The 21530-nt window shown below is 44.3% G+C and overlaps 3 protein-coding genes across 3 annotated transcripts; 1 reads left to right on the forward strand and 2 right to left on the reverse strand.

The window, feature by feature from the left end:
* The first annotated feature begins 356 nt into the window (after nt 1-356).
* me3 (malic enzyme 3, NADP(+)-dependent, mitochondrial) lies at nt 357-9958 on the forward strand. The gene is made up of 15 exons (XM_084022385.1): nt 357-514; nt 965-1197; nt 4205-4338; nt 4686-4835; nt 5014-5089; nt 5163-5324; nt 5523-5626; nt 5708-5817; nt 6377-6474; nt 6604-6717; nt 6797-6902; nt 7452-7594; nt 7809-7982; nt 8094-8192; nt 8762-9958. Exons 2-15 carry the CDS (start codon nt 970-972, stop codon nt 8921-8923), a joined length of 1860 nt encoding a protein of 619 aa, XP_083878511.1. The 5' UTR covers nt 357-514; nt 965-969; the 3' UTR covers nt 8924-9958.
* A 230-nt stretch (nt 9959-10188) lies between these two features.
* Nucleotides 10189-15967, reverse strand: nxpe3 (neurexophilin and PC-esterase domain family, member 3). The gene is made up of 6 exons (XM_084023496.1): nt 15652-15967; nt 13698-13886; nt 12564-13345; nt 12234-12304; nt 11923-12138; nt 10189-11827 (listed from the first exon to the last, which is right to left on the reverse strand). The coding sequence occupies exons 2-6, from the start codon at nt 13788-13790 to the stop codon at nt 11262-11264; spliced, it is 1728 nt and encodes a 575-aa protein (XP_083879622.1). The 5' UTR covers nt 13791-13886; nt 15652-15967; the 3' UTR covers nt 10189-11261.
* An 883-nt stretch (nt 15968-16850) lies between these two features.
* cep97 (centrosomal protein 97) lies at nt 16851-21449 on the reverse strand. Its single transcript, XM_084023485.1, has 11 exons — nt 21330-21449; nt 20702-20844; nt 20395-20553; nt 20153-20254; nt 19936-20049; nt 19678-19844; nt 19413-19577; nt 19098-19258; nt 18322-18979; nt 18111-18186; nt 16851-17878 (listed from the first exon to the last, which is right to left on the reverse strand). Exons 1-11 carry the CDS (start codon nt 21364-21366, stop codon nt 17318-17320), a joined length of 2343 nt encoding a protein of 780 aa, XP_083879611.1. The 5' UTR covers nt 21367-21449; the 3' UTR covers nt 16851-17317.
* Nucleotides 21450-21530: the final 81 nt, after the last annotated feature.

The raw sequence follows: 21530 nt of genomic DNA on the forward strand, positions 1-21530 counted from the left end.
AAGCATGACTTAAAAGTTGAAAAAAGGGTCGAAAACAGATTTTTTTTTTTTTAACCACAAAAATGAAACACTGCCACTGCTGCGTAACCAGTGTAACTTCAGTAATCATAACAGTGTAAAGGCAAGTTCTTTGTTATTCTGAGATAATTTCTATTAGAATATAAACTGTGCTTTTCGATATATATGTATATTATATGATATATACATATATAATATACTTTATTATGTAACTGATTAATTTATATGAATAATAATAGTTTACTGGATCACGAGGGAGGGGGTGGGTGGGGATGTGGGGTTTGGGCCGCCCCGGAGTCCTGCATGCTGGCGTCTGATTGGGTGGCTCCTGCGGGGAAGCGAGACCGTCCGTGTCAAATGGTCCTAGATCAGCTGTTAGCTGTCGATCCTCCACAACATCCACTGATAAACAGATCATAAACGCGAACACCGGGCAAGGAAGCGCCTCATATGAAGGATTGATATCAGAGACGCAGCAGCTTCTCACCGTTTTCAGGTGAGGGCAACTGAAGCGTTTGCTAGCCGCTAGCTAGCGTTAGCAGCTGCGCAGAGTTTTCCATTAATAAAACGCTACATTTTGATAAAAGCAGCGGGAGCTAGCTAAGCTTCTGCAAACACACACCGCTGGATGCTAATGTTAACACACTGAAAACATCGACTGGATCATTTATTAACTATATAGCTGTTTATATGTATATATTTATTCGCAGTAATATGCATGGTGTTTGTGTATAACTGTGACTCAGCTGGTGTGAAGCTAATGGTTCGTGTTTACTGTTCACTCGCGCGCGCTTATAGCAGGTTATTTACGTGGTAACGTGCACGGTTCGCGGTATGTGCGGAGTTTCAGGGTCGCGTGCCCTTTCGTGAAGGAACTTCTGAAGGTGAGTTTGTTGAACCAGCAGCGGGATTTGACCGACACTGGCCGCTTGTTGTCGCCCCGCAGGTAGCATGAGCTCCCTACCAGCAAGAGCCGCGCTGTCCCTGTGCAGGCGCACGGCAGCAGCGGGCGGGATGAGGGTCTTCGCAGGTTCCCCGGGTCACCCCGCTGGTGGCGTGCCCGCCGACGGGGCCTCTCTCCAGGCTGTGCGGGTCTGCCACTCCGGGACGGGCAGCAAGGGCAGCGTCAGCACCAAGAAGCGGGGCTACGACATCACCAGAAACCCACACCTCAATAAGGTGCGTTAATTTCGTTACCAATAAGGTGTGTTTAATTTCGTTGCCAATCTCCAGCAGTACATTCCTATTAATGTTTTTCTTCATGTTACACATATCTGCCATACATTTTTCCTTTTATTTATGACAACAGGTAAAGATGAGAACGTAATGCTTAAAGAAGATTTTTTTTAATCTTTTATATATTTGGCAATTGTCAATAAGGTGGGTTTCATTTTGTTACCAATCTCCAGCAGCCCATTAGATATCCATTTGTATGCATTTTAGGGCTAAAAGGAAATATTCAATAGGCTTTTGGTCTGTAAGATGTCAGCAAATAGGAACAAAGCCCCAAAGACGACGAAGAAAAGCCAAGAAAAGCAGGAAAGACTTGCACTACATTTACACAAAGATTACACAAGCCAGCGACTGGTTTGTATTTTAGCTTATATATATATATAAATATTATAACTACTTATATTAGCATCTCCGAAGGCAAGAAAGCTGCTACATTCCCCTTATATTCGTACACTGTGAAGTTTTACACTGATGGTGGATTATGGGATTTTTGGATGTATGGACTTAATGCGAAATCGAACCTGTGCAGACCGTGTGTTCAAGCGACTGTTTACAGATAACATGGCGTCCCGCGTGTTGTGTGGTGGTGGTACATATACAAACAGAGAATACAATGTAAGTACGACATGGTGCTGCATAGCGACACCTTATGCCAGAGCTTCAATGTAAGTGAGCTGGTGAAGCAACATTGGGTATGTGGCAGCTTCACCAATGGCACATAAGTAATAAGTGTGCAAGAGTTTGCAGAGAGAGTGCAAAAATACCTCTTTTAAAGCCATTGTTAATTGGGCAGCCTGTTGTTTACGTAGTTTGATTGATGAAAACCAGTCATGCTCTGCCTTTGAATGGCTCATTGCTTTCTGGGTGGGATCTGTTAAGATTGTTGCTGGTGAATACCTCTCATGAGGATGTCTTCATACGGATGGCATTCTTCTTGTGTAGAAGCATATACACAAAACAATAACAGTTTTGTGGTCCCAGGGTTGGAAAAAGTTCTTCCCAAAGATGCTGCAGTTGCTGAGCTAATCTAAAATAAACAGCCACTAAATGACTCATAAAAACAGGGAATACTTTTTTTTCCTGGCTTGCACTCCAGCGGGACAGATACTGTTTATTGCTTTGATTTGGGTTGATGGGAGGTCGGTCACAGTTCCTTCCACAGACGCTGGCGCCCAGTCAGCAGTTACACGCTGACTTACAGGTCAATTTGGTGGAAGCAGTCAGCAAGTTAAGCACCACTTAGACGGAAATAATACAAAGTAAATCTTAGTTCATGTCGGCGGGTGGTGGTGCTTAAACATGTAACTGGAGTAACTGCTTACTGCCAACCCTTTCCTCATCAGAGTAACTCCAACATATAACTGTATTTACTGAGGAACGCCACCTTTCTGATCCTGCTAACAATCCTCTTTCTTTCTGGAGACCTGCCACACGAATTACAGTGACCTCACAAAATGTCAAACAATACCAGTGACCATATAAATGCAGCACATGTGATTATGTAATGCTATTATGTTGTAAATGGAGTAATCCTTGATAAGGTTTGGATTTGAGCCACTACTGAGATGAGGTTTATACTGTTCCCACCCACACGTAGTCTCGCTCTCTCCTTTAAAGTTTTAGTTCCTGCTCCAGGTTAAGAGTGTAGCTGGGCAGGTCGGGCGTGACGAAGCCACAGTGTTTGACCTGGGAACCACGACTGGCTGCACATCCTGCTTATTGGAGGTTAGACCCCCACGTGGGGTCTAGGTGCTCTTTGCTGACGCCCAGAAGATTCTTTAGCACAGTTAAATAAGAAGAAAAGAGAAAATACCGACAGAGGGCGGAGTCACTGCAGACACAGACACAACCACACACTTCCAGCGGGTCATAAGTGATGATTTAGACTCATTTTTTATCAGCCCAAACATCGGTGATTTTCTCTGTGGCCATGTTATGCAGATACAGTTGTTATATGTAAAACGTTTTCTGTTTTTTATATAAGTTTGAGAACTCTCAGCTTGTTTAATGTCCGTCTGGTTTGGGATAAAAGGCAGGCGTGTGTCAGTGTATCTCCGTTTTGAAGTAGAGCTGAAACGGCATTTCTAAAAGGGTTAAAAGGGCTTTTTTCTTGTCAACTTTGCTTTGATGTAGACCAAGCTGAAGGCAGACCCTTTGTTGTGCAGACTGTCGCTTGCCTTTATAGTGCCGTTCAACTGTCCAACACGTATCATCAAAATACTCCTCAATGGAAAGCATGCGGCTTGTGGAACAACTGTAGACGTAACGATTGTATGCCGATTGAATTACTAGAAGTGTATCTTCCCCGCTATCACGTTTCACACTCCGGCATGAGTATTTCACCGGGACAAGGGCGTGTTCAAATATCTCACAGACTCGCAGTAGACAAACACAAGCCGTAGAAGGCCCGTTTGCTGCCCATGTAGGTCAGAGTTTCCTCTGACGTGTAAGAATCAGGAGGAAACGGAGAGAGAGCGATACAGCAGAGATGAGGAAAGAGAAGCTGACAGGGGAGTGAGTTCAGGCCTCCACACTATTGGACAGAATAAATAGATTAAACCTCACGCTCCCTTCTAATCACTGTTTGGGCAGCTGGCCAACGTTGAGACGCAGGAGCAGCAGCGCTGAGCGTAACCAGAAGGCCGAGGGGTACAAGTCTGCTTACCACAATGAAAGCCTGGCCTTGTGTTGTGTATTGCTCCAAGTTGTAGGACTTCAATGTTCTCCTATTACCAGTGTTTCCACACAAAAATGAGAGCGAATGCATAAATCCGAGAAACCGCGGTATTTGGGCGGCGGGTGTGAGTCATAACCAACCACATACCGTGATGACTAACGTATGAGTCACTGAGGTCTGGGTTTTCTAAGGTCTTATTTAGCTTTTGGGCTTCATCCTGTGTGAGCTCTTTCAGGCATCACACTGTTGTATAACCGCCTCTTTTCCACTCTGCAGGGAATGGCGTTCACCCTGGAGGAGCGCCAGCAGCTGGGCATCCACGGCCTGCTGCCGCCGTGCTTCCTTTCCCAGGACGTGCAAGTGCTGCGCGTCATGAAGAGCTACGAAACACGCAGCAATCCCCTGGACAAGTGAGGGCGATTTTACAATAAAAAAAAAACCACGCCGGAGAGCTGTTCAGGAATACAGATGCATGTCGAAAGAGCTCAAATCTTCTTAAGCGCACCACATCTGTTCTCCACCACATCTGTTCTCGCCAGGCGTCGGTTTATTTAATGTCACATCAAAGACTGGTAATGCAGGATCCAGTGGCCTAGTAAAGACTTGCATCAGAAAACTGCTTGACCTACTTCTCCATCTCTCCCTATATTTGATGCAGACATCTTTTAAAACGTAGTTCCATCAACTTAAATCTGAGGAAAATGTGTCAGCCTCCTAAAAACAAAAATGGTGGCTTGGACGGCTCTTTCCCTCTCAGGTACATCCTGCTGATGACGCTGCAGGACAGGAACGAGAAGTTGTTCTACCGTTTGCTAACCTCTGACATCGAGGAGTTCATGCCCATCGTGTACACTCCCACCGTCGGTCTGGCCTGCCAACAGTATGGACTCGCCTTCAGGAGACCACGGTGAGATTCAGCCTGTTTTAATGCCATTCTTCTTTATTAAGGCTTTAAAACAATCCGTGTCATGGACTACCTTTTTGTCCGGCAAGTTTCAGGTTGATTTTCATCACCGTTTGATCTACAAGCGTGCAACATCCACTCACTACCGCTGCCTTTATAATCAAAACCTACTTGTTTACAGAGGACTCTTCATCACCATCCATGATAAAGGCCACATCGCCACCATGCTCAACTCCTGGCCCGAGGAAAACATAAAGGTACGCACACGCACGCAGCTACTCATCCATGAGAAATGTCCGCTACGTATTACTAATGTGTGTTCTCCTGTAGGCCGTGGTGGTGACGGACGGAGAGCGTATCCTCGGCCTGGGGGACCTGGGAGGCTACGGTATGGGCATTCCTGTCGGGAAGCTGGCGCTCTACACGGCCTGCGGCGGCGTTCGGCCGCAGCAGTGTCTCCCGGTGCTGCTGGACGTTGGCACCGACAACCAGGTGTGTTTGATCGCAGAGCTGCAGGGCGGCTGCATCGAGGTTTTATGAGCTGTTGCAGCATTTCATATCAACTCTTATCAGCCGTTTCTTGATGGCGTCCATATCGGAGGAGTTTGATCAGTTCTAAAACAGAAAGGTGATCAAGGTCAAGTTGTGTCTCACCGATTGATCAACTGATTGGTTTTTTTTTTGGTGCAGGAGCTGCTCGATGACCCCCTGTACATTGGACTGAAGCACAAGAGAATCAGAGGAAAGGAGTACGACGACCTGGTGGACGAGTTCATGCAGGCAGTCACAGACAAGTGAGTAGAAACAGGAATGGGGTAAACAGGAATTAGTGAGCGACTCTTGACGTCTGACTCCGTCGCTCTGTCGCCTTGCAGGTACGGGATGAACTGTCTGATACAGTTTGAGGATTTCGCCAACAGCAACGCCTTTCGCATCCTCCACAAATACAGGCACCGCTACTGCACGTTCAACGACGACATCCAGGGTACTTAAACACTCAGAAGCCTCAGTCACGGCAATGTGTTCAATCATATCCCTCCGTCAGGCAGAATGTGACATAACTGCAGCTTTTTCAGTGATTCACTTCATTGGCAAGATCACCTCATTCCTGGCCAATGTACTTAGTCAGTCACTGGTTTTGAGATTTCATGTCACCAAAGAGAAAGTTAAATGTGAAAAAATGAAATGAAGAAAGTGAGGTATCAGCTCCCCCTGCTGGAGCCCTCTGGTACCTTCTCCTACTCTTACTACTGCTGGTGTTGGGATGGTTGGCTCTAGACATAAAACAAACAAAAAAACACAACTGCTGATAGTAAACACTTTTACAATAACATATGCTATAACATGGAAATGCTCAGAAAAATACTAAATATGAGGCCATTAAATCTGTCACAAGAGGTCTAAGGATGAATGTGACGATGATTGCGATGATTAACAGAATAGAGAAGCAGAAAAGTCACAAGAAGATAATTTTTTTACTTTCAAATATCACAAGCCACACAACTGAAAACCACACATGTACGTGTTTTCTTTTTTCCCTTCAGGCACGGCCTCAGTCGCTGTTGCTGGGATCTTAGCTGCTCTGAGGATCACAAAGAACACTCTCTTAGACCACAGAGTGGTTTTCCAGGGGGCGGGCGAGGTGAGCAGGATTTTATTCTGCTTTGAAATAACATAACTGCCCTTAAGCGCTGAGATGACACATTTATAACTAGCTGAAGTTGATGGCGAATGATCCTGTTTTTCTTCTTTCTCTTTTTTTTCGTGCCAGGCTGCTCTGGGTATCGCTCACCTGCTCATGATGGCCATGGCCAAAGAGGGAGTAAGTAGAGAAGAAGCAGCCAAGAGAATCTGGATGGTGGACTCAAAAGGTCTCATTGTAAAGGTAATGTGTGCATCTCTCGCTCAGTGTGTAAATAACCAAACAGCGGGAAAAAAAACCTGACATTTTCACTCAAATTTAGGGAAGAGGCCATATTAACCACGAGAAGGAGGAGTTCGCTCACGATCACCCGCACATAAAGACCCTGGAGGAAGTGGTGAACACCATCAAACCCACCGCGATCATAGGTGAGTCTCTCTGGAAGGTCACTCTGTGGTTTTTAACGGTGTTCAAACAAAACCCCTTCATAACTCTCATTGTTTGTTTCATCTGTTTATGGTCATTCCTGATCAGTTGTGGAAAAACAGAGAAACCTAATAAAGGTGAATGTTGTCCCCTCCAGCGTCGCTAAGCACAATAACAACTCAGTAATCTGCTACAAATCCAACTAACTCACTCGAAGACTTCAGACGCATAATGTTAGTATTCATGGGTCTAAATCAAAACACTGCATGTGTGATAAACCGGAAGATGTTCTTAGCGTTTCAATCAAAATTGTTGCATCCCTTTGATAACATGACAGCAAGAAAGATTTAAATTCTAACATCTTTCATTCTTAAATGTTAAAGAAGAAATAATATGAAAATAATTCTAAGTAGAAACGGATGATTGTAATTAACCCATGTGTGAATCCTATAAATGGCACCTTGTATTCACATCTTCCCATCGGAGCTTGTGACATTTAAGCAACCTCCTGTTGATGGATTCTCCCTCCGCTGTGTTCCCTGAACATGAAGGCGTGGCCGCGATCGCAGGAGCATTCACTGAGAAGATAATCAAAGACATGGCGTCCTTCAACGAGAGACCCATCATCTTCGCCCTGAGTAATCCAACCAGCAAGGCGGAGTGCACGGCCGAACAGTGCTACCAGCTCACAGACGTAATTATCATCCTCCATAGATTTTAGATGACCTTTTTACGTCTCATTGCTGTAATTCATATGTGGAGTCAGAAAACTGGATGCAGCTATTGTCAGAAAGCAGTAATCATTGTGTAAATCCACAGTGTGTCCTATTACACTTTCACACCGCTGCCCCCTGCAGAAATGTTTCTCCATGGCACCCCAGTGATTCTCCCCGTCTTTCCTTCTTTAGGGCCGGGGCATCTTCGCCAGCGGAAGCCCGTTCAACAAGGTGACGCTGGCCGACGGCCGCACCTTCTACCCCGGCCAGGGAAACAACGCCTACGTCTTCCCTGGAGTCGCTTTGGGCGTCATCGCCTGTGGAGTGCGCCACATATCTGACGACGTCTTCCTCACCACAGCAGAGGTATTGCCTTCACTAATCTGTCACATGTTTATGATGCGTTAACTTTGTAATAGTATTTTAAGGACTCTTTCTGCGCTTTAGTTTGACTTCAAACCAACTTTATTGTTTCAGGCGATAGCTAGCATGGTAACAGAGGAGCACTTGGCGGAGGGAAGACTCTATCCTCCTCTCAACTCCATCAGAGAGGTGTCCTTCAAGATCGCAGTGAAGGTGGGTGATCTTTCTGTCCTCACGATGGATAAAGGTCTTCGGCCATTTTTACACATATCACAAGGGTTTACTGTGGCAAATGATGGTTTGTATGTAGAGCTAATTGCGAGTAAATTGCGTCCCTTAAAGTGTAGTTGTTTGTGTTTACATACAACAACATTTTCTTAAAAATGGATGTCACTGGGTAGAATTTGTTTTGCTGAAGGTGAAATTGTGATTTTGTGTGATTGGGAAGTGTAATTGCACATTAAAAATGTTTAATTAATTGAATGTAGATAAGGGTCTAATTTAAGATATTAAATCTGAATTCTCTTTTTAAAATGTTCTATTAATTGCATTTTGCACCAAAGCCGCTAAGAAAAAATTCTAACTAATTTAAAAAATATATTTTGATATTATTAAGACTTTAACACTTCTATCAGGACTGTGTGCATGTGATTAGATCGATTTTTTCAATGAGCCCTGCCCACATTTACTAACTTACTTACTAACAGAAAACGTTTAAATTCAGCATACAATCTTGTGTCCAATAAAATAACGAACACATCCACGTTTCTTTCTCCGCCCAGATTGTCGACTATGCATATAAACACAACGTGGCTTCGCTGTACCCCGAGCCCAAAGACAAGGAGGCGTTTGTGCTGTCTCACATCTACAGTCCAGATTACGACTCCTTTACTCTGGACACATACAACTGGCCACAGGATGCCATGACTGTCCAGGACGTGTGAACCTCGCTCTCTCTCTGAAATCAGTATGCTGCCGTGGTGTCACGTACAATTTCTGCATTGCCTCAGTTGAGAAATGTTGCCAATGATTCTTGCCTGTGAGCTTTTCTGTTAGTTTCTTCCTTTCATTTATAGCCGTTAGTAAGTCTCTGCCCTCCTTGCAGAAGGACAGTGGCCCTTTTAATTTAGATGCCATACAAGCAGTCGCTATTATTCTCTATGACCTTGTGTTGAAATGTCAAGTACAAGTTGTATTCTCCTCTTTCAGTGCTGTATATTTTGATCTATCAGTTCTCCATACTTGATTGAAGGTCTTGGCTAAAATATTTTATAGCTGCACATATCAAATATCATAAGCACAACCGCTACAACGTAAACTAAGCTCCTTCCACTGGATTTTTCCAGCTAAAATGTTGCATTCAGCTCTGAAAATCTGTTACTGAGGACCAGAGCTGCTGCATAAGAAATGGCAAACAAAAAAAAGAAAGCGGTGGCTCACAGTAAAGAACAATGCTTCCTCTTGTCTTGACACAAATCAAAAGATGACTCATTGTGACGCTTGAAGCAAAATTATATAAAAAAAAATGGAACAGAAACTCCCAGTGCCTCTTCCTGTGTGACCTCAGGACATAGAAGAAGTGACACATTTGGCTCATCCCTGTAGCTGCTTCTTCAGATTTTACACTCCTCTCTTATCTGCACACATGATTTAACCTGCACTCAAACATAAAAACACTCAACAATCTATTTCTTTGTCTCTGCCATCCTGTGAGATCCAGCCAGTCTTGATGGGAGGCGCTTATATTCCCTTGAATGTATTCAGAGGAAGCATTGTTGGAGATTGTGTGTGTTTGTATACAACGGGCTCTTTTTCCTTTTAGTTCTGTACGGATGTCTGTTGTGATGTTTTCGCCAAAGTTACTGATGGACTGTATCTTTATATTTTACTCCTACAGAACATGATGCTCAGCAAGCTTTAGTACTGACAGATACTTTTTAAAGGGAACTTGAAATTTTTAAATAAAATCGTCAACAAAATGAGTTATATTGGCCATTTTCTTTCGGGCTTTCTTTGCAGTCATTGTGCTTCTTGATGGCTCCAGCAGGTCGTGCTAGTGTGTACACGTTCATGTCATCATTTCTTCAGGTTGTAATACTGAACCTGTGCTACTTGGTAAATATATATATATATATATATATATATATATATATATATATATATATATATATATATATATATATATTAACATATTTGACAAACATGACGACAACTCTGCTCTTTTAATTTCTGATAAAGTCTCTTAATAATCAGCCTTAGATCACTGTTGGGGACAAACAGGATTACACAGAAAATAGGCACATTTTCTCTCTGTATCATACAGACCCGATAACTTCAATTTTCACTGTCTGCCTATGATTCACACGGGACAGCATACAGTCTTTTATGGTGATAATGTGTCCATAGAAAACATCTAGAATTAAAATTGAACACAGAATGGAAATCTTTGCAATAGAAAGTTGGCTATTGATACAAAAGAACTGATATTAGAAACGTATGCAAAGGTCAAGCCTCAAATCAACACACACACACACACCACTGCCAGCATCTGAAGTGATGGACATTTACTAAAGTGTGAAAGTTGAAAAAGTCTGAAGGCTGATCTGATTAGTTTGAGAAGGAAAAAGTCAAATCTTGTGATAAATGTTTTGACCATAAAAAATGAAGCACTTTAGATAAAAGTGCTATATATTCAGCAGTTTATTATTTTTATCTATGCGTTACGGTGATGCTGTGTACTGTGAACACCTAAAATACAGTTTTAAACTAAATCGGGCACGTAGACGATATTTCACAACACCGTAGTTCAAGTATGTAGTAGTTTGCAAAAACGGATAACTATTATAAAGCTGTATTTCATGTTGAATAGCTTGACATAAATAAGTGTGGTCAACATGTTGCGACATGGCATCAGAGCACGAGAACACAGCCTGAGAGATTACAACTCACTGAGTCTTCAGCTTTGGCAAAGCTAAACAAACAAATATATGCAAAGTATAAAAGTGTGAAAAAAAAAGTACTGCATACACACAAAACACTTTGGTAACAAAAGCAGATGGGGAGTAACAATCCCTGTGCCAAAGTCTTTGGCATTTTCAGAATGAAATGAGCATTGTGGGATTCAGAATTAAATCTAACAGGAAAGGAAACGGAGTTCAGTACTAGAAGTCAGTCTTCGATAAAGACAGTATTTAAAGGGTGTGTAGCTTTGGAGAACACTTGTAACTTTAACCATTTAGGATGATGGATTCACACAGAAAACACGGATCCACTCCTCTTCCTCTATATCAGTTGGCTCTTTTTCTTCTCTGGGCAAACGTAAGACAGAAGCGTGTCAATCATGTTCTTGACGATGACTGGAGGTGGGTGGAGAGCGTGAGGAAGGTGGTGCGCTAAACTCATTTGCCAGGCGTCCACCAGGAGCACGTTCAGTCCCTTGAACATGGACCTGAGCACCTCGTCCAGCTGCAGGGAGTACCAGTCGCTGTTGTACAGGCTCACCTCCTGATCCAGGGCTTGGAGGTTGCCCGAGCGGATCACGACGATCGTCCCCGGCGCTCGCTCCAAAAGTCTCACCAGGGAGCGCCTGATGTGACGGAGCCGCCGTATGTACACCTCCACGGGGAAGGTGCTGAAATGGGCCCAGATGCTGAGGACCACGACGGTGTTGGGACCCCCCGAGAGGCCGTCCAGCTCGTTTGAAACGTAGCGCAGCTCGCTGGACATGACGGTGGAGAAGCGGATGGGCGGGCCGTGGCAGCGGTACTTCAACAGGATGTTATGGGCGCTGTCCACCGCCATGAAGGGCCCCACGTTTTTAGGACTGTGCAGGTTGAACTCCTTTAATCCTGCGGAAGGCAGAATGAATGGAGGTCGCGGTGAGAAAACATACACGAGGCAAAATGCGTGAGAATAAAAGAGGAGACAAAAAGTCATCACCCACCTGGTACTAAGGCAAGGAGGTACTCAAACCACTGCCTGACAGTCGAGTCCCCGTACATGTTGATCACCTTGTTCTTCAAACACTGAGTGATGGCGGATGATTCATTGAATTGCCGCATTTTAACGCCACCGAGCGGCCTCCATATGTCCTCGTAGTAATATCCAGACGCTGCAGGCGTGGGTTCTGGTTTCATACTGCTGTTCTCTACCTCTATTTCTGAAGGACGAGAAACAAAATAATAAAATGAAGGGAATAGATGAAAGCAAGAACAACACACAAACTAAAAACGTTACTCTGCAGGTGGGTTGTACCTTTCCTGGGAGGCAGCACGTTGATTCTGTCGGTTCCTGAAGCGTGTATGCAAACTTTAATGTTTACACCACTAAGATAAAAGAAACAGAACTGATCATTAAAAGTGTTGAGTCTGGTGATAATCTATCTAATCTAAGACCAAAATCAACAGTGCATTAGTACGCCTCTTAATACTTACCAACTTCCCCAGTTCCTATAGAAAATTTTAATATTTACTTTTTTTTTTCATATAAAAGCTTATTTTTAGTTTCATTTTTTAAAGTAATTTCCTGCATCAGGACAGTGTATGCAGTGCATTATGTCACATCACGACATATAATCGGACAAACCTCTGGAAAAGCAATGCTTCTTTGTTGGTGATGAGGTGTTTCAGATAGCCTCCTTTGGCGTGGTTGATTCTGTTGTCACAGCTCAGCATCTTAGGCTTGTAGCAGTACCAGGGCTCCCCTGTGTAGAGGTCCGTGTAGTTGCACAGGGGCTGCTGGTCCGGGGGCAGGCACATGTTGCACACAGTAGTTTCAGACAGGAAGCCCAGGCGGAACAGACTCTTAAAAAACACTCGATCGGGACGTTCCTCCCTCAACCGTCGCAGCACAGCAACAGCTTCGCTTGAATGCACCAACGTGATCTCAACCTGTGCAGACCCCACCCAGAGGAGCGGGAACATAGCAGAATAAAACCCATTCCTGTGGTCCAGCACTTTACCTGCTACACCTGCTCCCAGCTCCGGGGAGTGCAGCCTGGCCAGAAGGAAATCCCCACCGTAGCGCTTGGGACGACCCTGGAAGTCGTGCATTTGGACGAGGGCCTCCAGCTGGTCGCCCACATGCCACTCCCTCCCTTCCTTGGTGGGGAGGATGGCGAACAGGCTGTGCACGGGGTCACTCGTCTGGCGCAGGGCAGTCGACGTAGAGCCAGGGGGAGGCCCGGGCCAGGAGATGGAGTCCAACAGGTAGCGCTCTTCCAGTTCATCCTCAGGGAAGGGTTTCTGGCCCAGATGGGCACAGAAGGTTCGGTTGTGATGAAAAGTGGGGAGATTCACCGGGATGAAGGACGACTGGATCCTGCTCTGGAGCTGGTAGAGAGCTGAAATCGTGTGGCAGTTCCAGTTCTGAGGATAAAGGAGAGTTAAGAGGTGCTACATGAGATGGGACCATCAACCTATGACTGGCAGAACACTCTACCCAAAACAATGTCACTACATCTCTGTATCCTATTAGACCTTTGTGAAAGCGTCATGAGTTCTTGAGTTCTGTGACCACATTCTACCACCAGTTGGCTCCAATCATCTCAGGTTTACCCATAACAGAAGACTGTGCCACCATAAACTATTCATGAATGTTGACTGCTATCAACAGCGGAGTTCTTAATAATGTAATATTTCCACCCAGTGATGAAGACAGGTTCTGTAAACTGTCCTCATAAGCTTCCAAGGAAACTAAGAAAAGCCCTCCTCTCCTCACCTCCACAGTGTGGATGTTGCGTAACAGGAAGATGAGGCCAGAGAGGGCTAGGAAGAGGAAGATGAGGGCATATTTCGACAGATTTCGGCACATGGTGACCTCCTTCTGTCTCCCATGATCAGGCCCTGGTTCACTCTACGTTGTCACACCGGCGATGAGGGCTCCATTTCGTCTTCTGCAAATGATGCTCTGTCAACAAGAAGGATGAACAGATAGAAAACTAGCACTAGCACTTTTCATGGACATATGAAAACATATTGCTTTTGCATCTCTGTGTCTGCCGTTTCCATACATTTGAGTTTTTGTTGGTCTTTAAACTTGATAATTAGTTTGAAAACAAGGGTGATGTTGTTCCACTTGTGTATATGTAGACATGTTAATGCAGTGTACAAAAAATACTCCATTATAAGTACTGCATCCAAATTGACAGAAGACAAAGGACATCGTCATTGTAATTATACATTAAATGATAGAGCATTAACACTGATGGATAATGTTTGGGCAGCATTTTACCTTCAAGCTGATCACAGAGAAATTGACTGTATACTTGATAACTACTTAATCTGATCACTTGTTATTCCTTGTTAAAGCAATGACATCACCCTCCATCTTGCAATGCACAGTCGCATCATTTCCTCTCTTCCTTATCTCCCGTCACTCTTAATGCTCTTTGGTCCAGCAGACCCATCACATTAGCTGCCTCGCAGCACAAGAATCATGTTGGTTTGGTGACATCAGCTCCTCCATCGCTTTTTGCATAACAGTCCCGTCTAGTCTTTGCCTTTACTTGTCCATCTTTGTCGTCCTTGTCCCTAGCAGATATTCTTTTCTGTGTAAGTACTTTGAGAGAGATGGGGAAGTCGGGATGTGGTTAACGGCATCAAGCCTGTCATTGATTATCTCCCTAAAACGGGCTGTTTTAGCAACCGACCTTCAAGCAATTAATGTTATTGTTGTTGCTACAAAAATCCATTATGCCTGATGTCAATTTCCATTTTGTCCTCAGCATCCAATTCTAAATGACTGTATATTCACTGTGTGACTCTGTATTCTGATGTCCAGTATATCTTGACTTTGAAACTAATTGAGGGTCAGCAGCAACAGTGCAAGACCACTCAGAGTACCCTATACAGATATACAGTAGCCTATGATAGCTATTATGTACAGTAATCTATGGTATATACAGTATGCTTTTTCATTCTTTTCTTTTTGTTTTTTACTTTTACTGTATGTTCTTATTGTTCTGTGAAGCACGTTGAATTGCCTTGGTGCATGACATTTGCTATGTGAATAAAGTCGCCTTGCTGCTTGCCAATTCTGTCCAATTCTGCCTGTGCAAGTCAAGACACTGTGTGTCTGTGAATACAGTAGATTCATTGAGTGTCTCCATATTAAGTGCTGTAGGCTGCATGAACCGCCCAAAACAAGACAGAAGGGAATACAGGATGATGATTCCTTTGTGGAAATACCTCCATTAGTTTGTCTGTGAGATGACAGGAATTGTGGGGATGAAAAAAAAAATCACCATTTCCTAAAACCCTAAAGAAGTTGATGCATTAAAACAGCCTGTGTTGTACGGATTAAACCGCACGTATTGACATGAACAGGTTGGAGGCAGTGGAATTAACATTAAATAATAATCTGTTTACATCTAAATTGTTACCGATTCGTTTTCCATTGCAGTTCAGATCCTATTTATCCACCAAGGCTGGTCACAATGAAGGTTATACTGTTTTTGCATCAACTGCTGCCACATGAACGGCTGCAACGGCAACAAAGAGACGCAGGGGTAATAATAATAACATGCCTATAATAAGGCGGGTGGGCATGCCGACACATACAGGCTATAATATCGCTCATACGGTCGTAGACACGTTAGCTTACGTTAACGCCGGCGATGCTGTCGTTTTAACCCTGCAAATAAATAAAATAAATAAAATGCACCCCCACTTACACATTACGTCGACGGATGAGCGTGAGTCGCACCGTTAGACCGGAGGAGGGTGCCGAGTCTGGCCGGAGGAGAGGAGACAGCGTCGGCTTCGTGCGGCTGATGACACGCTGGGAGTCCTGGTTACCGAGAGATCCCGGTAATCAGGATGGGAGGAAAACAGGACCGGGCTCCGTGTGGGGGGAGGGATGGAAGGGGGGAGGGTTCATGGGCGGTGGGGGTGACGCTGCGTCCTCTGGTGGCCAGTGCGTTTAATGAGTAGGTCCTCTGTGTGATATTACCCCACCGCAGGGGTCAGGGGTCATCTTCATCACACCTCAACCCCCAGGAGACTATTCTAGGAAGCCATGTCAGTAACCATGGTCAGTGATGAATAGTTGATGGGCATACTGGTCTACCGCCACACATCATTGTCTCATTAATCAATTAACTCACCTGATCATTAACTTCTGACCCTTTCTATTCAATGAAGTAGATTCCTGAGATGAAATGCTTTTATTGCTGCATGTATAGAAATTAATTTGTAAACACTAGTCTGGTAATATGTGTAATTTAGTAAATTGCTGTGAAGTTAATCAAATACCTGAGTTGGTTGGGTTTTTATTTAAACATAAGTTCTACAAGGCTCACAACCAAATTACAACAAATAGGCTGTGTGTCTGAAACGAGAAACAGATGTGGGGCCCTGCAGTCTTCTTGGGGGACGTTTTGAAAGTATCCTATGTCTTATTACCCTCTCTGTTGAATCACTGTAACAGACCTATGGAGACATATATTATATGTTGTGGAGATGAGTATTGTGTAATCAATGAGTTCATAATCACCTTGATTGTGACATAAGAGTAATGAAGCCCATAATGGTTCATGCAGGGGTATGTTTGCTTATCTGTGTGTGGGAGTCGGAGCACAGTCACTGCTGAGGAATGTGCAGCTGGCCTCCATTGCTTCCTTCTTCCCTTCAAATTCTCTTTAAATGGTCAAGTTCTGAGCGCCAAACAATGTGATGTTGCCGACACGTGTGGGCATCGTGCTCAAATAATCACCGATCAATTCACCTCAACACATGTCTGGACGGTGCCAGGATCATCTTCTGAACAAAATATAAACAACAAAGATATTGGAAAGTAATAATTGCAGATTTATCCTACAACAATTTCCAAACAGTTTGGCTATAAAATGTGATAATTGATCGTCGTTTCATATATATTTGTGTGGTGCACTGTGTTCCACATATCAACTCCAAATAGGATGAATTGTACTTAAAGACATGTATTTAATAGAGTAGATACTGATAGAGAATAGGATAAACCGATCCCGTTCTTTTAATCAGCAGAGGTAGCAACCTGCTCAGAGTATATCGTCATAAAATGATTGCTTTCACATTCTAATACGTTCTGAAGCTACATTACAATAATTTCCTTTACACGGACAGAAAAATGCTACAGAATGGATTTCAGTAGTGACGCATAAAAAAAAAACTATAAAAAAATCTTGACTTACATTCACAGTAAGGCGTTGTTTTCAAGCCTGTCCTGGGATCAGCCTTGATAGACAAAGGAAGCTAAGTGCACTGCTATTTCAGATCTGGGTCAATAATCAAGATGGCTGTCGAACAAAATCTCACCTCAACGCATTTCGATTCTACAGTTAGTGCCAATTTTACACACACTCAACAGTTCTCTGTCAGGAAGCAAGTTGGAGGAGAGTCGCAGTCAGGGCCAGAAGTGGTTTCCTCCGTTCTTTGCACCTCTGATTGGCTGTCTGCCGTCTTCTGCAGGGGCGTGTTGGACTGTGCTGTTTTGCTGGGTGATACTGGTGAGGAGGGGTGCGGTGTCTCTGTTCTATTACTGATTACCTCCTCGGCCTCCTCCTCCCTCTGCTGTACAGAAGAGAGGTACTGCTCCAGCAGGCTGCAGTCCGCGCTGTCCACACCGTCGCTAACGCCAGCAAAGCCGCTATGAACAGGGCTCAGTGCTCGCACCGTCTTCAGAGAGTCTGCCGTCCCGCTGCTCAGGAAGCTGTCCTCCTGTGCTGCCTGCTGATCGCTCGTCGACTGGAAGCCAGAGTCTGGGAATGAGATGTCTGTGCTGGGTGGGTATGCCGTGCTGGATGCAACAGGCGGGGTGGCAACACAAAGTCCAGGAGCTGCAATCTGAGCCGGGGTGACACCCTGACTAATGCTGCCCAGCTGCTGCTCCACGGACTGCTTCCACTGCTGCATAGACTGGAGCTATATGGAGAACACAGGAAAGGTTAAACGAATGAGGCAGGACAATTTGAAGACGTGTCATCTCCAGATCATCCCACCGCGACATGGTCTCTAGTTTGCAATGCTAGCAGCATGATGGCAATGTCAGACTGTTGATCTGTTAGTTAATGAGTTGGTCAGCCCTCCACTTGGTCCAGACAGGAAGATCTCAACTATTAGATTGTTATGATAAATGACAACTTAAATCACTGACCTGTTTCCACAGAAACTTTACAGCTTCCTCCTGAACCAGCCTTTGTAACCTCTCTTCTTCATACTGCTGCTGCACCCTGCAAACAAATCCCATTTTTACCTTCTAGTGACTTCTGTATTTATGAGTGACAACCATACATATTATTTCTTAAAGTACAACCATTCTCATGCCATGAAATAAGAAATAAACAATGCTGATGGCCAGTCGTTACCTGTCCAACTTTCCAGACAGGGAGAGGATGTAGTCTTGCATCCTGCGCAGGCGGATTTCACTGCGCACCTCTCTGGCCATGGGGTGACAACACCGAGCGTGCGTTCCCCTCCACCATGACTGGATTTTAACCGCTGCCCCGTCTTCTCCCATCAAACTTGATTTACTGGCACACATACCAGATTCTTCCTGCTGTGGGGTTTCTTTCATCTCTGCTTTATCAAAGTCAGAGGATCTTTCCAGATCACTTTGTGATGTGCTAACCCTGATACCTAGTGGTTCAGCTGTTGTGGCTGCACCACCAATTACTTCCTCTTCAAGACCACTCTCTTGCTTAACCACTAGGGGTGAATGATGTGTCTTGTTTGTGTTGTGCTTTTTGGACTGTGCTGGTCGCGTTGGAGCCAGGGAATCCGGTTCAAATGTCTCTGTCTCGTCCTCGCTGTCAGAGTGGGTTGTTTGTGGCCCCAGATCAGACGTGAAGGGGAGAAAGGTGGACTCTGAGGAAAGCATGCTGATGTTAACCGTTTCCTCATCTGTCTGCACATCCTCCAAATAGATGTGCTCCTCTCTGAGCCTTGGGCTGCGAACTACCGGCAGTGACGGGTTAGAAGAATCACAGGTCATCCAGGTGTTAAACTGCACGACCGGCTCTGTACCTAAGTAGGCACACCAAACAGTTACAATTGTGGAAGAGAAAGCTCTGCATCACAACTATGTGTAAACAGAAACGAAATGAAGGCACTGGTTACTGGAGAGACAACGAAGCCCCCTTACCCATCTCCTGGGCTGAAGGTGCAACGACATGCTTCACCTCTCTGGCTCCCCCTTGTGGGACTGGATTAGAAGGACTGTGCCTCTCCACGTCTAGCTGAGATGGACGAGGAGGGCTGGGACCGTCTCCTCGAGTCTCCTCTAACAACTGTCTTTGGTGAAACCTGAGAGAGCAAAATATCAGCGCAAACATGAGGTTATTCAAGTAAATAATTCCATTAAGATGGATGAATGGTGGGTATTGGATGATAGTCTTTGGCGTCGCTATGGAGGCGTGTTTTTTGAGCTTCATGTTGTGTGCTTTATTCAGATTAATACCTCTGTTTACTGAGGATCTTCTCCAGTTTGGCGTCTTCTGCTGTCTCCAGAGCTGGTGATGATGTCAGAGGGCAAACGGTGGCCAGGTACTGAACCAGCTGAACATGCTGACCCGGTCGATATGAACGTCCCTTTCCCTGACTGTAGAGCCACTCTGCTTTGAGACTGTAATCATGACAATTAAACACAATAAATAAGAAATATTTGATTGTATTCCTGCATTTATCTCAACTAGCAGATTCTAACAGCATAAGAATATACGCACCCTTCTTTCTGTGATACTACATAGCCATCCACGACCTTCAGGCTCAGACACCAACTCATGACATATGGCCGATAATCAAAGCCTGGCAATGAGGGGGTTGCCATCACACAAGGGTTGCTCATAATGGACAGCTGCTCCAGTTCATGGAGAGGTGCCAGGTACGACGCCTATGGAATAGGTCCGACAATGGTAATCAGCATCTATATCATTTAAATGGACATCAGTGCTGCTGTATCAAGTTAGAGAAAGGATAATTACTTCATTAAGATCCCGTATCTCATTTTCTGCCAGTGAGAGAATGGTCAAGTTGGCAGGAAGGTGAGCAGGAACGGTACGAAGTGTTGTAATGCTGTTTCCATGCAGTAACAGCGTCTGCAAAATTGACAGAAAATTCATCAAAGATATAACTGTACATTATGAAATGGTCATCTTTTTCTTTAGGCACGCTTTTGACCTCAAAGGCTCCAGCTCTCACCTTTAACGAGACCAGTTTGGTCACATCACCAATGGTGGATATGTTATTGTCAGACAGATCCAAGTGTTGAAGGGAAACACAGTTGTTGAGTTGTTCAATGACCTGTGTAAACAAGTGCAAACCGGGGTTAACTTGTTCACACATGAGCTGAAACTAATGGTTTCATCTACGCAATTACATGTCTGTAAATAAGTGAGATATTATCAGTGGAGTATGTGATAATCCCTCCTCTCTCTCCTCACTTTAATATTGTTCCCCGACAAGTTGAGCCATTTGAGGTGTGGCAGATCTCTGAGTCCTTCGATGTATCCAATACTGTTATTGGGAAGATTGAGGACCGTCAACTTTGTGAGCCGAGACACGCCCATCATTCTCACCAGACGGTTACTGGCAACAGATAGCTAAAGGGGAAAAGACATAGATTAATGATGAGGCATTAAATCAAGAAAATATACCATTCATTTAGCCACGGAGTCATCAGTGACTAAACTGTAATCCAGTAAATGAAGACAGGGAATATTGAGTGAAGTGTTCAAAGGGTTTAACTACCTGCTGAAGTTCTGGGCTCCTTTCAAGATAGTCCAGTTTCATTATGTGATTACGGTCCAGGATGAGAGTATGAGTGTCCTCGGAGCAGGTGAAACTTGGATCCAGCTTTTGCATACCCCGAGCTGATAGATCCACCACAGGTCCTTGTGGGAATAAAAAAAGAAGGTGTGGAATAAACGACTGGAAAACACAAGAACTAAATCACCAAAATAACCTTTTACGTAAAGTGTAATAGTGATGACACGAGGAGGAGAAAGCAATCACGTCTGTGCTGTGTGTACTTACTTATGTGTAAACAAAAGATCCATATATCTTACTCATTCTAAGTCTCAGTCGTTCACTAACTACGGTTAGCGACCTAAACAACTTGTAGACCATTAGACCAACAGAAAATGCGTTGCTCTGATCATTAACTTTTGTTGAAGATGCTACAATGCGATGTATAATCTGACGCCAGAGGACTGACACATGATGTTTTGATCTGCATCCTATGACAACTTGATGGTACGCAGTACTCCGGGGTCTGGGGTGATGCACGCTAGCTAACGTTAGCTAGCTGCTAATAAACATACAACAGTTACAGTTAAACTGAAATTAACCACTCAGAAATAACCATAGAGCCACTTACCAGCATTTGTATCGCACTGTAAATCCGATACACCCATCCTGTCGCCAAAGGCAATAACCAGCGTTAGCTAACTACTGTCCGCAGACCCTGATGTGAAAGACGAAAACCCACTGGCGCTCGTCAACGGTTAAGCCAATGCGGTTCCGGGAGATGTAGTTCTAATAGACTGCCTGGGTAATTATAGAGAGGCGACTTTGTCCC

This window comes from Eutrigla gurnardus (assembly GCF_963514095.1).
Source record: "Eutrigla gurnardus genome assembly, chromosome: 12".
Lineage (NCBI taxonomy): Eukaryota > Metazoa > Chordata > Actinopteri > Perciformes > Triglidae > Eutrigla > Eutrigla gurnardus.